Here is a 22110-nt window from a genome sequence, read left to right on the forward strand (position 1 = left end):
ACTTCAGAGTTCTGTTACAAATTTCTAAATTTCATCATCCCCAATAGTTTTATCTTCTTTGAGAGAAAGAATGATATCAGATTTTAAAAAGTCACTTGAATTGACCGTTCAGTGCTTATATATTTCTCGACATCAATAAAAAGAAAACGGTAGCAGACATTAGTCACTAAAAATACACGAGCGTTCAATGATACAAAATAAAGGAAACGCAATTATTGCTGGCGAATTTCGTATAATGGTGATTTTAGTTCAAACAGTCATCGATATCTTATTATGAAAACAAATTTTGTGTTTTTTTTACAACCATTTGAATCAGAACTGTTTCCTCCACGAAAGTCTGTAACGTTTGTACACATAATCCTTTTACTCGTGGTAATGGTTAAAGTCCCCTATCCCCTCGCACTAATAAAGACGATCTTCGACAAACGAAGGTAGCTACGCAAAATGACATTTCTTTTATTTAATCACTGCTGTAGACGAGTTCTGAAAGCAAATAAATTTCTACTTGAACGTACACAGAACGGCAGTGATATAGAGACAATTTTACGCCATCATAACTCTTCTCTTTTAGGTGAACCTACATGTAAGAAGAAAAGAAGAGCTCAATACAAAAAGGTTAGCCATGAAATTATAAATGCATTATTAAACAACAAAGCAGTTATTGAAATTCACAAACTGTAACAAATCATAAGTAAACATAGCAAAATCTTACTATTTTCATCAGCAGATTTATTTATTTGGTGAGAAACTCGTTCTTGAAGTTGTTTAATTTCGTTGTCGTAATCTTGCCATTCTTTAACAATACGTACAGCGCTGACCAATTTTGGCTCTTTTGTCATTGGATTATTACACTAATAAAATTAATAAATCAAGTAAGAGACAATGGATCATTACTTCAATAACGGTGCTCTTCGCCATTCTTTTTGATCGATCACAAAATAAATTTCTGATACAACTACAACACAATAACTGAGATGGATTAAACTAAGCAAGATAAAAATAAATATAACGGTTTAACGACAGGCTTGCAATATGGACAAGATCACCCTAACCAAATCAATTGTCTTTGCTCTAGATTTGGAAGCATCATCACACCAAGTCTCGCACCATAACCATTCTTGAGGTAGGGATTTCATTGGAACTTGATGGATCATGTTGTTAGGAAGATCCTAAAAGTATAATTGATTTAGGAATATTAAAGGTGAAGGCTAAAAAATTTGGTAAAATTCATAAGGAATGTGATGAAATAAACACGTCCAATGAAACTTTATGTTAACCTGATCGAGATTAGACAAACTGTTTGGATCTTGACTCAATCCCTGCATAACAACAATTAAAAATAGATAAAACACATTTAAGATTTGAAGATACCGTCATACTTATAAAACAAAAAGTGGAATTTTTCTGGTCAAAAAATTTAAAAAAATCACAAATCTACCAATACTTTGTATTTTATTAGTTGTTCTAACCTGATATTGACCACGTAGACGATCACCAGCCGCCAGTTTTCTAAAACGCTTCAGATCAATCACGTAAAGAGCACTGAAACAAATCATACAGGCAAGTGAGACTTTACTGCATGCGTAAGATTATTAATAACGCTGACATTTTTTTTGTCTTTTTTTTTTGATACCGTTTTTAGATTTGGTCTATTTACCTAATGTGGTAAGGTCTTCGTCCCAAATGGTTTCTCCAGTAACCATGTTTCCAAAATCTATAAAATCAAACGCAGATGATCAACCCTAAACATAAAAACAACTCTAACCTTAATTCTAATCCTAATTCTTACCATAAACTTAATCTTAACCCCGTCGTAAGCGTTTAATACATATTTCATAAACATGTTTTGAATCAGCAAGTAAAATGATATCAATTAATATATTTAAAAAAATATGAATAAAGACATAATACTTCGTTAACCTAAATCTTCTACCTAAATCCATCCATTTCAGTTCTACTGTCACAAAATGGCGTGTAGGCATAAGCAGCACGTTCTAATTCCATCTCCATCAGTTCTTTGAGATCAGCTCGGACAATCTAAGAACGCAGCTTTAACCATTACTATATCATACAAATATGTTTAAGTGTTCATCAATTAAACGCAAATGTACATATGAGTACATAAATGGATAAAAAGACCAATAGTAGTATATGTAGCTACATTACAGTATTTTGTTCGACTCGATACGTTAACTTCGACTACACTCACCAAATCTGCGTCCACGAAAATGATCTTCTTTAGACTAAGAGGGAAAAGAACGTCAAGGAACAAGATTTTGTAGCTAAAGAAAAAAAAAAAACAAGGGAAAATATTAAAAACAGTGATAGAATAATCGTTATCCTTACTTTAAGTGTTTCAAAATACAGAAGAGCCTTACAACCAATTTTTAAAGGCAAAATAATTTACCCCCAAATAATTCTTTGTTTCTCAGTTTGATGGTGGAGCCATGCTGGCCACTTATATTGTACGAATTCATACTCAAATTTATACTCCTTTGACATAAATGGTACAAAAGCCTGAAAACAGATATTTTTTATTGACATATAAGTAAACAAATTTACGATTTCTGACATATGCTTCTATAGCAGTATGGTGAAATACACTTATTTAAAAGAAAAGGCAAATCGTCATTTCTCTAGCGACATGCAAAAGAAAACTGCTGTTAACATACCTGAAATGTTGGTGAGAGATAATTTTTTAAAAACCAAAACTTCACTGGATTATGTGTATTTTTCATGACAGTTAACATCATTATTCTATACAATTTCGGTGGAATGAAAATATTCACCGCCATGGCAGAACAGGATCATATAAATCAGTCAATAATACAATGAATAAATAAAAACACCTTAAGAATCTTTCGTACAAATGTCCTGATGCAACCGAGAATATATTGATGGTGTCATTGTGTGAACTGCTAGGTTTACCACCACCTACGATGCTGTAATGTTAAAATAATATTATGTATTACTGATGTAATCTCCATTATAACTCATGAGCACATTCAGCAGTAAAAAAATCTTTATATCCAAAATTATTTAATCGAAGCAAGATCATAATTTTGTTACCTAGATAAAGAGTCCCATATCCCACTTTCTTCTTTCTTCTCGTCCTCAGCAAGAAGATCATCGTTTTCTCTCCCAGGTTTTCGCTTCACCTTCATTAATAAGACACAAAAATAATTTTTACAGAGAGCAAAATAAAAAAACCCTCAATCGACATCATTGATCATCGCAACCTTAGCTTTGAGAAATTCTCCCAGAAAGTTATCAACAATAACAACATCCTTTTTTCCATATTTCACAGTGGATGATCCTGTCAGACTGTAACCAAAGAATTATAACTTAAGACGATTTTTTAAAAAAGTCTAGAGTTTAAGACCCGTGTCTTTCAAAAGATTTAAAAAAAATCCAAACAACACGCATTTACATATTCAAAAGAATCATGGTAAAAATTTATAACATAAACAAAATTTATATCTGTTTTGAATAAATAAATGAGAAGCAAATACACAGAAAAGACCTTGAATAACACAAAAAGGAAAACTTTATCTCTGTATAAACATACAAGAATCTACATCACAACAAAACCCAAACATCTCAAAATGAGTAAATAAACTATGCAATGGGAATCTCAATGGTTAAAATACCTCTCAATTTCAAAAATATCACTAGAACGTCCTTCTCGAAGTTGTAACATCCACGATCCTGGTGAAGCTTTCAGTTGAAAATATCCCTAGAAAAATTCACACGAGGAAGAACTCCATTGGTACCAAAAAAGACCAGTGAACAAAAACAACATTGAACGCTGTTTAATATGGATGTCAACAGGATAAAATAAGAAAGAAAATAATTGTGCGCAATACCAAATTTGCCATAACAATTGTGTCAAACTGCTCCAGATTTGATTTAGTCCCCAAAGTAAACTGCAAGCCACGAGGAGGTTGTCCAGTATTTGCATCGGAACAATGACCTGTGAGTTTAGATAATAAATGAAAATATCGCGATTTATGAAGTTTATCAAAGATAGAGAGAGACAAAATAACAATGTTTTTCAAAGATAGAAAGAGACCAAATGTTTATCTCTAACTTTGAATTCATTACTTTTAAGAGTTTATCAATATTGTAGAAAGACGTTCGATGATGTAATAATCACGGTTTTACCTTCAATTAATATGTATTCTAATTCAAAATTTCCTACAACCATTTTCTCCACCTGCGGAGGAAAGTGAAAAATGAGTAGATGAAAAAGTGCGCCAACAAAATTCAGCAACGAAAATTATAACAATATATATAAATATGCGGAGTACAAAAACATTCAAAAAAGCTCCTCGCCTCTTTTAAGTAGATATTATCTAAATCATAAGGAGATTTAACGGCTTCAACCATCCATGCTTGTGGTATATCAAGATTCATGGTTAGCAAAGGTGTTTCAGGTATATCTGTGAATTCTGCACGGGGTTCAGACACTAAATTTCCATTGTCATCAAATTGTAAATTTGGTGTCAAAACGTAGCGATAAAACCTAAATTACAAATAATCAATCCATAATCCATTCAAAGAAAACCTAAATCAATAAAAGTCAATCCATAATCTATTTAAAGAAAACCTACAAAAATAATCAATCAATAATCTATTCAACAAAAAAATCAAAAACACCAATCATATAACTTGATAATTTGTGTAAAGGAATTAAAATATGACCTTTTGAGAGGTAGCTCAGACAACTTTTCTCTGCAATTCATGTAAATCTTTAAATTTACTTCTGTGATGTTACGCAGTACCTTCAAATATTTACTATAACAGTTTTGTATAACATAAATGTTACTGCATAAGTACGTAAAGCAAACAGATGAAAAATAAAATGCTGTTATAAAAAATTCTAAGAGCAACAATTGCAGTACATATTCACATACCATTAAAATTGGAATTAATTTCTGAGCATCTTTCGACAGTGGGTCGAGGACAGCAACAACGTTTATTCCCGAACCATTATTTGCAAAATGCAGCATACTAAAATTAAAAGACTTTATTTGTCGTTCAATTCTGAGAAGAAATATGATGAAGCGAAGTTTATCAGAATAAAAAGAACGACGACAAAGATTAAACTTTAGCATTTATTGCAAACCTATGTTGTTCTTCAAATGAAATGTTTTGTCGAGGTTTCTTTGATCTTAAACCAAGTACTGATGCAATTTTCATGATCACATTGCTTCGATATTCACTGAACAGGATGAAAACATGATAAAAAACGAGCTGCACCACAAATAATGTAACAGAAAGTGAGACAAAGATACATTGCTTCTTATCATGAAAACCAGAAGATTTATCTAATCAAATGAAATCATTCCTCCAAACGTCTTACCTCGTATCATCGTCAGCCTCAAGATCAACAAATTCGAAAGCATCAACCTGCAGAACAAAACATTGAAAAAAAACATCAATTCTCAATGAGATGGAAATTTCATTTACATGTATAATACGCAATGTAGTAATAGTAGTCGGGAATACCTTATTACGAATCTTTCGACCATATTTATCCATATCAAAGTTTTCAAGAAGTTCAAAATCATCAGCGATAAAAATGTCTTTTTTTTCCAATGGACCTAACACCTATGACAACATGGAGTATTGCATAATTGTAAAACAACAACAACTAGATTCAGTCGTTTGTGTCTGGTTTCCACTAAAAATATCGTTAATTTGGCTAACAGTAAAGAGAGTAAAAATTTCATCACACTTGAGAAATTATTCAAGTAGCAAATGTTAGCGCATTACACAAGAGAATTTTTGCCATAAAAAGCATCAATGGAAAAAGCTTAACGTCTACAAGTTCATGAGAGAATATTCCTCATCAAAATGCATTTTTATTGTTGAAAAAAGGTGGCTTGAAAGTCACTTAATTGTCATACTATACATTTTTCAAAACGAAGTAGCGTTTAACAAAGCTAAAACTTACCCTGCCATTGGCCACAAGTCCAATATCTCCTTTTTTAAAGTGTAAAACTTTCTTACAAAACAACAGATGACTAGTTATCTTCAACTTGTAACTATCTACATGATTCTTAAGGTTTTCTCTAAGTACTGATATTTTCAAGTTCTAGAAAAATGAAAAACATGGCATTGGTATTCAAAAAACATCCATGAGAATAAAAGATTAATGATGTCATCATAAAAATTAACCATTTGGACAGTACCTTAACTGACTTTAGTAATTCAACAATATCATCAATATTGGACGTAATTTTATTGTAATCAGTAACATCATTAAGCAGGTAGGTCACAGCTGATGTAATTGCTGGAGTAACATAGGAATCTGTGTGTACTATAGCTTCTATAACAACGGCTAACGAATAAATTGTGTTTTTGTCGTCTTCTGAATTGTGGATGACTCCAACCCTGTTGTTTTCTGAGTTTGTCTAAACAAGAATAGTCACAGATCAAAAGTCGTCCAATCCTCAAGACAATCAACATGTTCTAAGTCACTGTTACGTATATTGAAAAATTGATGCTCAAAACGTAAATATTATCAAATCAACAATGACGATACACATTACTAACCAACTGTAAGTTATTCACCATTAATGACTTATTCACCAAAAGCGAGTTATTCACCAAAGTGAGTTATTCACCAAAAGCGAGTCATTCACCATTGAGTTATTCACAATTAATGAGTTGTTCACCAATGGTGAGTGGTTCCCAACAGAGAGCTACGTACAACCATCAATGAGATACTCACCAATGGTGAGTTATTCACAATTAATGAGTCATTCACCAATGGTGAGTGGTTCCCAACAGAGAGCTACGTACAACCATCAATGAGATATTCACCAATGGTGAGTGGTTCCCAACAAAGAGCTACGTACAACCATCAATGAGATACTCACCAATGGTGAGTTATTCACCAATGAGTTATTTACTAATGGTGAGTGGTTCCCAACAGAGAGCTACGTACAACCATTAATGAGATACTCACCATTTGTTTCAATGCTGCACTTAAAAGTTTCCTTCCTTCAAGAGTATTAACATTAGTAACAATCCAATAGGTAATGGGCCGTAGCTCCATATCTATGTAAAATATTAAAATCATTTAAATCCCATTATGATTGATGATCATAAGAAGATCCATAAAATAGAAAAAATGTCAACATATACCATTTTTCCCTATAAAGTATTTCATTGTTCGACAAACAATATCCACAAGTTGATCATGCCTAATATTCATAATTTCTTGCGTCGTTGTTGGAAGATTTTCTTAAAAAAAGACAATAAGATACAATACATAGTATCTCATGAAAAAACACGTTATTCCGACAATTTTAGAAACACTTTGATATAGGTAAGGTTAAAAATCTTTGTTGAAAAAAACATTCTATTATGAACAGGATATCAAATGTAATTATATATAAACTAAATAATTCTATTATCAATTCTCACGTCAATCCATACTTATGTATTTTTTTAATAAGTAAGGAATTTCTTCAATGCAAGAACTAATCACGATTAGTCATCTTATGAACAATGCATAGTTTTAATGACATCGCTTTCAATGTCCTATTATTACCAAAGATATTTTAGCTACAGTACGCACGCGTTGGTAGTCCAACAATTTATTAAATGAACACAGAATTAACTAGATGGATGACCATAGCTCAATATATTTTTTCCATATAAATCAAACATTTAAATAATCGAGGTAAAAAGAAAATGTACTCTGGGGTTGCTTCTCGATCAAAGAAAACTTTCGCTTCAAAAGCATAACACGTGACTGTACTCATGTTCTCAAATCCTGTATTCAAAACAAGCTTAGCACAAAAACTTCCTTGAGAAATATGAGAAATTTTAACGACTGGAAACCATTTTTTGATAAATCAACGTATATTCAACAAGTTGGTAGGGGCAGTTTATTTACTATAGTCATGTTTAATCTTTGAACGCAGAGGCTATGCGCTATGGTAAACATTTCAACCAAATAAGACATATGATATAAAATGTTTTCAAGAGCCAGAAAAGCTTATACTACATTGTTCAAAAAAGATGACTGTTTCACTTTTAACTGTAGTCACTTTCTTCGTTCTTAAAGAAGTTTTTCCACGGTAGGGGCACTTTTCAAGGCACGACATGGCTCCAATGTATTTCATTTTCAATCAATTTAATTGTACGAGTAAAAGAATTATTTTCAAAAGGATATATCTAGCTCATTGACACATATCTACATCAATAACATAAAATACCTGTCCAAGATTTTCCGACCAAATCAATATGTGCGTTTTTAGAGTCCTGAATGATGGTATTTAACCGTTTTACTACGTTTGGTTTTTCCATCATATATTTGTAAACATCCATATCGTCTCGTAGTTGGTTCTACAATAGTGAAACAAGTGAAAATCAAATCTGTTGAGCAACTATTATCATTTATGTAAACTAGTCTTACTAAATATTCTCATCCCTCCCACCAAATGAAAATAATTTTCAAATACCATATATACAGCTTGCTGTAAAGGTCCTGTCTGTGCCATTAGTTCACGACCGATCATTTCTTCAAACAAGCTGATCTAATTAAAATTTAAATAACTTTAGATTTTTAAAATCATTTCGAAAAAAAAACCAAGAAAGATGATGGCAAATATTGAAACACCAATCGATAAAGATTTGTACCTCATCCATATTTAAAGGTACTCCATTCATAAGAGCCTGAGGCAAGTTTCTCAATCCACTACGGTCAAAGAAATACTTTGCAGCCTGTTTTGTAGGAAATGAAAACTCTCAAAAATCATTTATATTCCTGTGTTACACCTTTATCAACAAACCTTCCTTGCATCATCGTGATCAGTATCAACTCCAAGAATTTCATCAGCTTCATCTTTACTATAGAGATTTTTAAACTGGTCATAGACTTGCGTTGCTGTAGGTACGCCTTCACCAACCACGTAGAGCTATTGAAAAATATGATAATTGATATTACTACTTAGAGAAGTCTGATTTATCAAAAAACTGACAGTGCTTTTGGAAAAACTTCAATAAATACAATCGAATTTGAATTTACGATCAAAATGAATTTGACGTAAACTAGAAAATGCAAGCATTTTCCAGAAATAAGAAATTTCTTCAATTACACAACCCTCAACCAAAGATAGCAGCACCCGCAACCCAAACATAGAATTTTAACAGCGTCCAAACTAAGATAGAATGTTAGCAAGTGAGCACAAGCCCACTTCAATAGAAATTTGATGCCGTAATTGCATTCATTCCGAAGCTATGGCGTTTTTTTTCAGTTGTTTTCTGAAAAAAGTTGTTTTATTGTCTGTTTCGATGTTTATACAATAAATTTCCATCTACTAAATGGGCGCATCTTGGATACTTTTCATTTTCACAAACTTTAAAATTCAAGTTGTATTTTAGCGTTCAATATTGTTAAGTTATAAGATTATTCAAAATTAATTGCCCATGATTTAAGAAAGTTATGGCATATCAAATGAAAATGAAGCGTTCCTTCTTCTTACTTGATGAGTTATCGCAATAAAAACCAATCAAATTTTTTGTTAAACTGCCCACGGCTTAAATTCACTCCAAATGATATGTCGCACGTTAAAAGGGCATGGAGTAACAATCAATACCTTAGTCAAAAAAGCAAAAGCCGCTGCTGAACTTTCGTCATTGTTGATGAAATAAAATGCTCGAGCGATTCCCACAGCAGCGTTAAGTGTACCGTCAATATTGTCATCTGCTTCAGTTACAAAGAGAATACCAAACCTACAAATGTAGTTAAAAAAAAGAGCAGACGACATATCAGGCTTCATGCAGTCAATGTTTGTCAATTACGAAACAAAATAGTCCTACCTGATGGGCATTTGATTTTGATACATTTCATCAATCATGTTGATAAGTTCAGACGTTGATTCAGCTACTGGATCCACACAAACGATCTAATTTATATTACACTTATTTACATACAAGACACCAACTACGGTCTAGGATATGATAAAATTCATTTTCATTATATTTACCAGATTGTAGATATTCTTCGCGATATATCTTAACATTCCCATAAAAGTAGGGCGTAGTAACTTAAAGATAAATGTCAAAATACTGTCTTAAAATATTGGTTTGAAGGATAATTTACATGAATAAGGATTACAACATAGTAATGAAGCCTGCATACAGGCCGTCAAACCACAAAAATACTCCACATCGACAAACATTGCAATGTTTTTAAAACGCAAACATTATATCCAATGCATTCTTTGTAGTAAAGAACGATCTAAGCGAAGCTTTATATTGAATGAGCAGTTTTCTTTAAAGATTACTTCATTATTGTGCAGTTTGTTAGTCAGTAAGTGTATTTAACCATTTCAAACCTCGGTGATGGATGAAGGCCAATCACGATAAATAGCATCGCGTTCAAGATCATTAACAAACTAAAACAACCAAAATAAACTAATTTCTTGTATGGCAACATAAAATGACAACGCTGAATGAAAACGAGGCACTATGCCATGTTCACACCATGTCAGTATTTTAGTTATCAACAGATTGCAATAAATACTGAGATTTTAACAATTTCACAACAAGGCTTACAACAACAGAATGATGTCGCATATCAACAGCGAGCGTTTCTTGTTCAGCTTCAACTGATGTTGCTACTAAATCAAAGAGATCCGCGCCCTAAATAAATTAACACTATCATTACGTATGCTTGCTAAGAAAACTATAAGTATATCTTCATTGGTGGAATCTTTTAATGAAAAAAGATCTCTGTATGAAAAGAAGAAAAGTGCAAGTTATGGAAATAATTTTTGGAAATAGGAATGTAAAATATCTTTGAAGGGAATAAGGTATAAGGCCCGCAAAAAACTCTAGAAAATGAATTGAAATGCTTCAGTCAGTCAAGTGTTTCTAACCTTAATGCCAATACTTGAAAGCAGATCAAAAACTTTTCCTTCTTCTCTTAAAAGTCCCAGCAATCTTTACACAAAAAAAGACGAACTTGTCAATTAAAATTATCGTCGGTAAATAAGCGTCAAGTAATGTGTTATGAAATCTTACAAACACATACTCAAATGCATTAAGATCTTCAACAGACATGTGCAGGCCGTTGATGAAGAGTTCGGTTGAACCTGGACCGATTTCAAGTTTTTCAAAAGCCTAAATATACCAATGTTTTTCTTTATGTCAATAGGTTAACAAATGAATGACATAGAAAATAACTACAAATGGTGTATTATTTTTATTACATATTGCTAAATAGCAACAATTATTTTGTTTACCTGTTGGTTTCTTAAAACTTCCTTCCTCATCTCCTCATTAACTTTCGTTTTAACCAACGATCTTTAAGATATAGAAGGTCAAATGTAACATAGTTTGAGATGAATTTAACCGAGAAACGATTTTTACTAAGATAATTCTCTGTCCACAAAAAGGTATTTTGAACTATCATTATTACGTAACAACTTTCAAAAATAAGCCAATCAAATTAACATCAGAATAAAGAATAACATGTAATTTGACTATAGAGTAATTGACGGATATCAATGTTTGACATTCATTGGCATTTAATGTGCATGGTGTATAAATGCAATTTTTTGCGAATCTCTTTTTCACGTCATGCATTGAGTGTATCAAACTAACACAAGTTCAATACAATTAACTACATTATAAACAGATAAGGTAGAATTTTCACACCTAGCTTTAGAAGGTAAATTTTGACTGAGATCCAAAAGAACATCAAGAGCAGCATGCCCTTCAGTCGACATTACTCGTTGAGCAGCTTGGAAACTTAGATCTACACAAGTAAATACACAACATAAAAATCACAGAAGTAGCAATTTAACGTAACTAAATCAGTGGCAAATTATCACAAAAAAACTAAAATTATATGCATAAACTTATATTAACAAAAAGTTATTAGAAGAAATCATATAGCTACCTTGCAACTGCCAAACCTTTAAAGGAGCCATAACTTTTGCATTTTCTTTTAAATGAGACTTGAATTGTTCCAATTCATCTTTCAAATCTGGATGCAAATCTCTACATATTAAAAATAAGCCCGGTTACTGATGGTCATTTTTGAAAATTTTGTAACACCGATTACTACCAATAATCAATAACCATTTTCTCTAGAGTTACTGCTAAACAATTTACCTCAGCTTGTTGAACAAAAATCCATCAATATCTTCTTCTTCAGCACCATCTGACGTGACGACATCGTCTGTAGCCCCTTTTATCTTACTATCATCCACTGCTTTATATTCTGTATTTTTCACAGCAAGTTCAACTCCATAACCCGATAGACGAACTTTATCTTTTGACAAAGCCTGAAATTAAGACAATAATCCCTGAGAAAGGATGGACAACTTACATGAAGAGACTAAAAGGAGTTGAAAACACGAGCAAAAACCTCTCAATATTTTAATGTTTATACATAACACCCACAATAAAATTTTGACAAGACAAATAATTTGGTTGAAAGTATTTGGGTGACACTAAAAAAATCTTAAATTCTTTAATGACTAAAAACCTCTAACGTACGTCACTGACCTGAACATAATGACGTAATAGGTATCTTATCTTTCCATTAATAGCAAGCTGTCGAAGTTTTTCATGAAGCACTTCAAACATAGTCGTACCAAGTTCTCCATAGAGAATGACAGTGACCTCATTAACGTTACTGGATGGATATATGTGATCAAACTTGTATGTGAAGAATTCAGAGCTAAATATTAAATGAAATATGGTTTTGTAAATAAATGTAAAATTTTAGATTCATCGTAGACAAACTACAGTTTTTAAGTTGTGACAAGTTACCAAGTTCATGTTTCGCCCAAAAAAAATTTCTAAAAAACGCGCTGCGATTAAAGTCATAACGAAGTTTCAGAAAAAATTGTCATGAAAAAAATTTGTCATGAAAAAAATTTGATCATGAATTATGATGAAGCGATATAAAACAATTTTCTTCAACCTTAACACAAGTTGATTAACGGCGAGAGGTTTTATCGTCAAGTATAAGATAATCGAATTTACGAGATGCAATTTTCGGATTATGATTTATTTCGACTTTATGAAATTGTCATCAAAGTCATGAATTTTAGCTTTAAGGTAAGTCCATTCACATCAAAAACATCAAAACATTCACATATAAAATATTCAACAACAAAGGAAACACATGTCAATTACACTAATAATAAATAAATAATTCAGAATTGAAGGGAGATCTTTCGATAAGTTCACAATGTTGACATCGTGGAAGATAGGCCTCCCTGTAACAACACCATACAGCAAAATCACGAGCAATTTTTTAAAGATTAATGAGCAGGATAATCATCGTGAATTTACCTCGCTTTATTGATAAAGACAAAACGGTTTGTCTAATTTAGGTGATTTATTTCTTCTATACAACATCTTGAAAGACCTGATAACATAAAATTCTACCTGTCTTTTCCTTCATTAATCCACTTTATAGCTTCGTCAACATTACAAGTTAACCGAGATTTAACTTCAATAAAATTTGCACATTGTGGCACTGCTAACTGTTTTGCAACCTAAATAGAGATACTGAATTGATAAAACATCATTTTGAATGGCACACTATAATGGCATTGGCTTATCACATCGAAAAAACAGACATGCGTTGTTACAACAATTAACAAAAATAGCATTCGCAGAAGGTCATTAGGCAGTCCTGAATATAAACCTTCTGACGAAGATTCTACTTGATTTAGACTATAAGTATAAACGCAAACATAACAAAAAACAATAAAACAACAAAATTAATAAAAAGAAAAGTTGAACTTTTGAAAGGACATTTTATAGAAATTGTGAGATAATAATTACCTGGTTAAATAATTCAATTGTCGGAGAATAATTTCTGATTGATAAAGAAAACTTTAATAAATTAAGTAAAGTTGGAGATAAAAGCTTCTCAGCTGATTTAATAACGAAGTTATATTGCTCTACAGAAAAAAAGATGTAAGACAGTGAAAACCTCAAACAAAATGCATCACGTCGGTAGAAGAGCACAATCCAAGCTTGATTTGAAATGTTTGTAGGAGGTGGATAACCAAGGGACTGACATTTGCTTTTGCATTGTACAGATTAATGTGACACATGTAAAGATATACATACCAAATGGTGTTTTGTGCATGTGGTAAGATTTTGTCAATTCTATGAAATCCCAAAATTTGTCATTTCCTTCTTTAGCTAAAAACTCACTAAAACAATCAAACGATGAAAATCAGGAGATCAAATGGTGAAAATCAAGAGATCAAATGATGCAAAAAAGTTTCTATGCACACTATGCTGAAAAGAAATTTTTCTGCATTAACCGGCTAGTATAATGAACACATCTTAGCATAATTTTCTAAAAAACCTCCAAGTTTAGTGACTTAAACTAGATTATCCTGACTTTCGTTGATTATAAAAAAGTTTACACTTAATGATTCAATGATTCAAATTTAATTTGGAGTTCAGACAAAAAACTTTTTATCTATACAATAAAGAATTTAATGCAGTTTTAAGCATAAAAACAGGTAAAGATGTATAATAGATATATAAGAAAACTTCAAAGTCATTGTTATTTTTGTGCAGTTTGAAACTATTTAACAAAGAAAAAGCATATCAGTATAACAAAATAATTTATTTTTTTATATTGATATTTCCTACAAACATATCATAAATAATATTGAAATAAACATATTTGCTAACCTTGCTTCAAGTATTATTGGTGAAGATGACCACTTTGCATCCAAAGTTGCTATAATAGGTTTTGAAGTTCCACTTGCACATGTTTTCAATAAAGTTAAAAATGTTGACAATGTTAAAAATTTCTAAAAAAGAAAGTTTACAAACATATGTAGACAGTACATTTTAAAATAAATCATCTAACAAAATTTACTAATCAACTCAGTAATCAAAAGGAAATTTTTTAAATTTGTTTCATTTGGTTCTTTAAAAGTCCATGTTGAAACACTAACAGATAAAAAAGTAGCATGGGTTGAAAGTAATAAATATTTGCAAAACCTGGCATTATTTTATCACAAATTTTCACAATATTAAAATTTTAATCTTACACATACGAACATACTGTCTGAATGCCCAGCCACAATAACTTCCAACAATAATCAGACTAAGTTATGATTAAAAATTTGGTAATCTAGGGTCAGCCGTCAGGCATGGAGGCAGCAAATACGTTTTTTGATGGGTATTCTAGATAACTATTCCCTCAAATAATACTATCAATGAAAATGGGAGGATATGAGCAATAGGAAGATTTGGTTTAAATAATTTTGACACATATCTTAAATACAACTCAAGTAAAACATTTTCGCTAAACACGTCGCATTGCTGAAAGCGTGGAGGATGTCATTGCAATTTGCAAGAAAGGACAACACACAATTACAATTCACATTAATACAACAAAAAGTTTTGTTATTACTTCAAATAATTTGAAATAATACCATATGAATTCTACAACTAAAAATCTTATATATGACAAGAAACTCACTTCTTTTATACAATACTGCCCTACCTTTGCAACATGGAGCGTTCTTGTAGCCATCTTGGTTTACCCACTGACCTGTATAGTAAATACCTGGATGCGCAATGAGCGCAACCCATTGAACTAAAATACATGGAACGCTACCTCAAGCAAATAATTGAAGCCATATCTTACGCCAGACACGCGAGATTTTACGCCCATTGGTTATGCTACCAAGATGCCAATTTTTGAAATGTATTTGTGGGCATGCATGTAGTAACCTGCATCAAACGAAAGCCCCCTACTATAAATTATAAGTTTCTTCCCCTAAAAAGTAGAGTAGACTTGTTCTAGCATTTTTCTGAAAATATGATGAAATGTTACGAATTGAGTTGCTGTAAATCAAATGCATTGTCAGCAATATTCAATAACCTTATTGCTGGACTGCAAACACTAAAGATACTGAGGGACGGTTGGCTTGATGCTACTACTCTTATAAATGCTTGTCAGTCATTCTGTAAATGAAGTATGCATTGTAAAGTAATAATATGGTTGCCTAAGGATCTTTTGTTATCACAGGGACGTCTACTGACGTATTTCACACACCAATATATTCATTAGGGACGATTGGACTGAATATGCCTCATCAATAAAACAATACGCCTATATTAATATTTTCAAATTTTATATTCGTCACGTGGAAATTGCTTCATCTTGCATCTTAACTTTTTCACTGCTGGATCATTTTCAATTCTTCAAAATGAAAAGGTTAATAGCATGATGCCTTAGGCAAGTCCTTTGAAACCAGAATACTTCGAGGGCAAGTGTACAAAGTCGAAAGTCCTCTTGACCGACTGTTGTTAGGACGTTAATTCTTAAAATTCAGACACGAGTAAATCTTTCGCCCTTCAGTTCAAAATCGCCAAACTTCCGTTCTTACAAGCCATCTCTCATTTACTGTTTCTCATATATTACGAGTAAACCATCCATATGCTTCATGGCAAACAAACAAGGATTATGTGGTTCCCTTAGTTAACATGCGACGCTCTAGTGCTCAACTATCACGGGTATCGGGAGGCACGGACCGAAAACGGGATTTTTTTGTTTTCAAAATTTGTCTTTTTCTTTACAAGAATTCTTCTCATAAAAGAAACTAGAACGTCCAAGGATACTTCAAAGGTTCAAACAACTTCTGCCTTTTTGAATTATAATTTAAACAAACTCTAAGCATGTTTATACATAGCATGTTTATAGTAGATGTCAACTAGCAGTGGAAGCTGGGTGCGATATAGTATGCAGTGGCTTAGGGGCCCACACTTCGGTGGCGACCGCACTCTCCCTGCGTACCCTGAGCAAAGCCTATCGCAGGTGATCTCAGGGTCTGATAGGCGGAAGCTTGCTATTGGCATCTCCCAAGTAGGATAGCGTGGAGGGGCCGAAATCTCCTACCGAAACATTAACATGTGGCGTTCTAGTGCCTTGAGCTTAAGGAGGTATCGGGAAGCATGGACCGAAAACGGGGTTTTTTTGCTTTCGAATTTTGTCTTTTTGTTTTCCTCTTATAAAAAAAACCAAGCAATGTTTCAATTAACTTCTTATGACCCTGTCTTTATCTGACACTTATAATTAAAGAAAACCTTAAACATGTTTTATACCATTTTTATCGCTTTATATCTTTCTGATTTAACTCTCCCATTTACTGTTTCTCATGTATCACGAGCAAACCATCCAGGTTTTTTACTTTTTACCTTTTACAATGTAACTTTCTCATAACTCTCTCGTGATGAACGCGAGCCTCCTTATACAATATGACTCTTTCATCATGAACGAAAGCATCCATGGGCTTCATGGAAAAAAAGGGATTATGTGCTTTGTTATAATAGTTTCTACAAAGATAAGATTTAATAAGCTAAGATATTTGAAAATAAATATATTTGAGTTATTATGGAAATAACAAGTCGAGAATTGATTGATCATACCCATTCCAATTGGTCTGGAACAACCATTACATTTATAATTTTGGCCATCTAACCCTTTTTCCCGGGCTATATTGTTAATTAACGACAGTAACTTCATACGTCGTTCTTGCTGAACATCTTCAGGTGAAGTAGGATCACCAATAATCTATTAAGTATAAAAACATAATTTATCCATAGAATTATAGCAAAGTTACGATGGACAGATAAGAGTTATTAAAGCTATAAAACTTAAATTCAATATATCGTATAAAGTACCACAAATCCCGAGCATTTCTCGTACCGAAAGGATTCGAAACTAAAGATGAAAATTAAGATGAGAAATTTTGAAGAATTGAAACTAGAGAGTTTTTCAACAAAAAAAAATGTTAAAAATACCTGTACTACCACTAGATTCTTCAATGTCTATGCTCTAAAATAATAGTCATTAAAACGACAATTTCAAAAAACATAAAAAACTAAGCATTTGTAACATTGGTGAAAGATACAGGATGAACATGAAACCTTCTCAGAAGACGATGGAACGAGACCATAAATATTTGATGTGAACTTCTTGCTAACAACGTTCGCGTAATCCGTTAGCATACCATGAAAACTAACTTCTGGTTTGGGCGACGCTTTACTAGCAACCTCCTCAACGTCTTCAGGACAACTAACGTCAACTGAACTGGTGTCACAAGGCTCAAATGACGATGACCAACCACTAGCCATACCTAACATGTTACCACCAGAGATCTTTCTTGGGTAGACCAAGGTTTTAGGAACTTCAAACAAGGGTTGTGTTGAGCTGAGACCTAAAATAGAACAAATATGGATACATGATGAAGTGGAGAACAAGAATAGAGGTTATAGAAGACACAATACGTATGGTCATTGGTGTTTCACAGGGGTATACATTACAGGATAACAATGGATCCAATTAGTCTAAGCAACTAGGTACATTTAAGCAATCCATCTTTCCGATGGTAAACACACGTGTCAAAAAAACGTGATCAAATTACAAAATTCGTGCAATCAAATGGTCGGACATAGTATTGTTTTCGTAAAAGAGAGCCAATAAAATAAAAAGATTCTCTTCGGGCATTTGTAAATATTATTTTAGAAATACAGATCGACTAATTATAAAGGCAGAAGGTGTAAGAATGAATAAAAACCATTTCCGTCAAATCAAAGGAAAGCTTGAATATGACATGCAATATACAGGCATTAAGTTATAGAGAAAAAAAAAACATTTTTAACGTGTCACGGATATTACGAGTGCCGTAGCAAAGTGTTGATGAGTTTCATATGCATTTGTCAAAACTAGCTTAAGAAGACAAAGAGCATTCCAAAAACATATGATTGAAAACTTGCTCAACGCATTTACAAGCACCAATTTCAGAGCTCGCTCTGTCACAAATTAATCGAGAATCTGAGCACGTGTTGTCAACACCACAAACTCTCCAAGTTCATGGTAACGACCAACTGGATGTACTAGTACCGATTTTGGAGTAATTAGCTCGCTCAGTCACAAGTTTGAACACAAATCTTCTGCGCATGCGCAGTCTGCTTGAGCATGCGCAGTCTGCTGGAGCATGCGCAGTCAACTTGACCAGCTACCCAAGTTCATGGTCATGGCAACAACAACCTGCATCTACTAGCACCAATTTTGAAGTAAATAGCATGCTTAGTAACAATTTAATAGAGAAATCATCTGCGCATGCGCTCGAGTAATTGTTCATAGTCATGAAAACGAGCAACTATACGTATTTGCACTACATTTGTGTCAATTAACTCACTTAGTCGCAAATTATCAAAGAAATCATCTGCGCATGCGCAGTAACGATAACAATCATTCCACAACTTTCGTACGCCTTTAAATTTTGGTATATATATATAAAGCTAAAACTTCATATAGTAGATGTCAACTAGCAGTGGAAGCTGGGTGCGATATAGTATGCAGTGGCTTAGGGGCCCACACTTCGGTGGCGACCGCACCCTCCCTGCGTACTCTGAGCAAAGCCTATCGCAGGTGATCTCAGGGTCTGATGGGCGGAAGCTTGCTATTGGCATCTCCCAAGTAGGATAGCGTGGAGGGGCCGAAATCTCCTACCGAAACGTTAACATGTGGCGTTCTAGTGCCTTGAGCTTAAGGAGGTATCGGGAAGCATGGACCGAAAACGGGGTTTTTTTGCTTTCGACTTTTGTCTTTTTGTTTTCCTCTCATAAAAAAAACCAAGCAATGTTTCAATTAACTTCTTATGACCCTGTCTTTATCTGACACTTATAATTAAAGACAACCTTAAACATGTTTTATACCATTTTTTATCGCTTTATATCTTTCTCCCACTTACTGTTTCTCATGTATCACGAGCAAACCATCCATATGCTTCATGGCAAACAAACAAGGATTATGTGGTTCCCTTAGTTAACATGCGACGCTCTAGTGCTCAACTATCACGGGTATCGGGAGGCACGGACCGAAAACAGGATTTTTTTGTTTTCAAAATTTGTCTTTTTCCTTACAAGAATTCTTCTCATAAAAGAAACTAGAACGTCCAAGGATACTTCAAAGGTTCAAACAACTTCTGCCTTTTTGAATTATAACTTTCTCATAACTCTCTCGTGATGAACGAGCGCCTGCTTATACAATGACTCTCATTATAAACGAAAGCATCCATGGGCTTCATCGAAAACAGGGATTATCTACTTTTTTATAATAGTTTCTACAAAGATAACATTTAATAAGAAAAGAAATTTGTATCGTCTAAATTGAACGTCGCTTTTAACCATTATGTTATAAAACATTGATTCATTTTGGATAGTAAATTTCTTTTTACCTTAGAATATTTTCATGATTCAATCTAGAAAGTAACTTCTTCTCTTCTCAAGTAATTTTGGGATTAAACAGCACACTTTCAGGATTCAAAGGATTTCTTTTCATCACATAGAGACAGCCGTCCAATTTATTACGTATCTAAGCGTATATAAAGAATATTCAAATCACAAATGAAACTACCTTCACATGACGAAATTACTGTCCATATAAATGTTGTATGTAATAAAAAGTTACCTTGAAAACTCAAGCAAGCCCTCCTTTTCGCAATCATCTGCAACACCTCAAACTCAATCAGAACTCTTGAATTTCTCGCAGCGTAGCGGAAAGGAATATTCATGAAATCAGGATACTCCTCTCTATCATCACAGCTATTTTGATTTCTTCCTTACAGAGAAAAATAAAATCAACTCTAACATTGTCACGGATATTACGAGTGGCATAACAAAATGTTGATGAGTTTTATAAGCATTTGTCAAAACAAACCAACACCAAAATGAATACCAAAATCAACACCAAAATGAATACCAAAATCAGCACCAACACCAAAATCAATACCAAAATCAATACCAAAATCACTACCAACACCAAAATCAATGCCAAAATCAATACCAAAATTAACACCAATACCAAAATCAAAACCAAAATCAATACCAAAATTAACACCAATACCAAAATCAATACCAAAATTAACACCAACACCAAAATCAATACCAAGATCAATACCAAAATTAACACCAATACCAAAATCAATACCAAAATTAACACCAATACCAAAATAAATACCAAAATCAATACTAAAATCAACACCAACACCAAAATCAATACCAAAATCAATACCAAAATTAACACCAACACCAAAATCAATACCAAAATCAACACCAAAATCAATACCAAAATCAATACCAAAATTAACACCAATACCAAAATAAATACCAAAATTAACACCAACACCAAAATCAATACCAAAGTCAACACCAAAGCCAAAATCAATACTAAAATAAATACCAAAATTAACACCAAAACCAAAATCAATACCAAAGTCAAAAGAAGCCAATGCTCCATAATTTCAGTGATAATTTCAATAAAAAATATAGTCCAGTTCAGCAGTTGGTCATGGGCTGTTCTGAATTGTTTTCCATCCTTCATATCTTAGTTAAAAGTATCTAAAAATTTCTAATCAACAATATGAATAGCATCATGTCATAGTATTTTTGAATTATGTTCTTTTTTGTAGCACACCAAGATATCTCTTTAAATGAATTCAAAATTACGAGTACATCATTCTGTTCTAAGGTAGGCAACTATCATTGTAGTTACAAACACATACCTTTATATAAAGTAATAATACATAAAAAACAAGCATGAATTCACAATAATAATTATATCACTAAAAAATAGGATAATTTTCTACATGAATACATACTTAGCTTTAGTTGCCTACCTTAAGAATATATACAATATATATATTATATAATCAATACGATGGAATGGGGCGAGTCATCGTTTGTTTATACCATTTAGCTAGCTAAGTGATTTATTATGCCGCCTATGGACATACTGTAGGCCTTAGGCCAACACATCTCATGCCTTCATGTGTATTTTTTCAAAGAATTGTCGACTTAAGCCATGAAGATAGTTGCACAAAGCTGTTAGCGAACAGTTAAGTCGTCTGTTAATGTTTATGCAAACGTAAACTTGAAGACATATTCTTATGGTCAACCAAAGAATGCCGTGTATTTTTTAATTTAAATTGTTATTTAAACATAATAAAAAATTGTTTACGTATATTTACTTGATATTAATGAGTGTGTATTCCATAAAGCATATCTTTTTGGTTTGGGTAT

At 32.7% G+C, this 22110-nt stretch overlaps 1 protein-coding gene across 2 annotated transcripts; it reads right to left on the bottom strand.

The window, feature by feature from the left end:
• Positions 1-212: 212 nt before the first annotated feature.
• LOC124445939 (UDP-glucose:glycoprotein glucosyltransferase 1-like) lies at positions 213-15559 on the bottom strand. 2 transcript variants are annotated; one of them, XM_046996723.1, is made up of 47 exons: positions 15524-15559; positions 14701-14822; positions 14122-14207; positions 13831-13949; positions 13429-13538; positions 12538-12712; positions 12142-12314; positions 11927-12027; positions 11683-11782; positions 11268-11328; positions 11057-11145; positions 10902-10965; positions 10579-10665; positions 10359-10418; positions 10008-10067; positions 9841-9926; positions 9618-9753; positions 8811-8936; positions 8659-8742; positions 8481-8555; positions 8235-8364; positions 7156-7254; positions 6977-7068; positions 6198-6419; positions 5960-6100; positions 5512-5613; positions 5366-5412; positions 5129-5224; positions 4917-5013; positions 4705-4784; positions 4336-4525; positions 4165-4216; positions 3867-3973; positions 3651-3736; positions 3240-3324; positions 3070-3158; positions 2850-2942; positions 2673-2757; positions 2408-2517; positions 2210-2282; positions 1934-2037; positions 1658-1714; positions 1470-1542; positions 1278-1319; positions 1053-1169; positions 713-851; positions 213-577 (listed from the first exon to the last, which is right to left on the bottom strand). In XM_046996723.1, exons 1-47 carry the CDS (start codon positions 15551-15553, stop codon positions 552-554), a joined length of 4578 nt encoding a protein of 1525 aa, XP_046852679.1. In that variant the 5' UTR covers positions 15554-15559; the 3' UTR covers positions 213-551. The 2 variants fall into 2 exon arrangements, with proteins under 2 accessions (XP_046852679.1, XP_046852680.1); XM_046996724.1 differs by lacking the exons at positions 213-577; positions 713-851; positions 1053-1169; positions 1278-1319; positions 1470-1542 and having other exon boundaries at positions 1921-2037.
• Positions 15560-22110: the final 6551 nt, after the last annotated feature.

Source organism: Xenia sp. Carnegie-2017, unplaced genomic scaffold (assembly GCF_021976095.1).
Source record: "Xenia sp. Carnegie-2017 unplaced genomic scaffold, XeniaSp_v1 HiC_scaffold_22, whole genome shotgun sequence".
NCBI lineage: Eukaryota > Metazoa > Cnidaria > Anthozoa > Malacalcyonacea > Xeniidae > Xenia > Xenia sp. Carnegie-2017.

Excerpts from the sequence above, each read along its gene's own strand:
- LOC124445939 (XM_046996723.1), bottom strand. The coding sequence starts at position 15,553 with ATGGCTACAAGAACGCTCCATGTTGCAAAG. Across the intron at positions 12,713-13,428 it reads ATTAATGAAGGAAAAGACAG|CTCTGAATTCTTCACATACA; the intron begins GTAGAATTTTAT and ends TTTAATATTTAG. Across the intron at positions 3,974-4,164 it reads AGAATACATATTAATTGAAG|GTCATTGTTCCGATGCAAAT; the intron begins GTAAAACCGTGA and ends CTAAACTCACAG.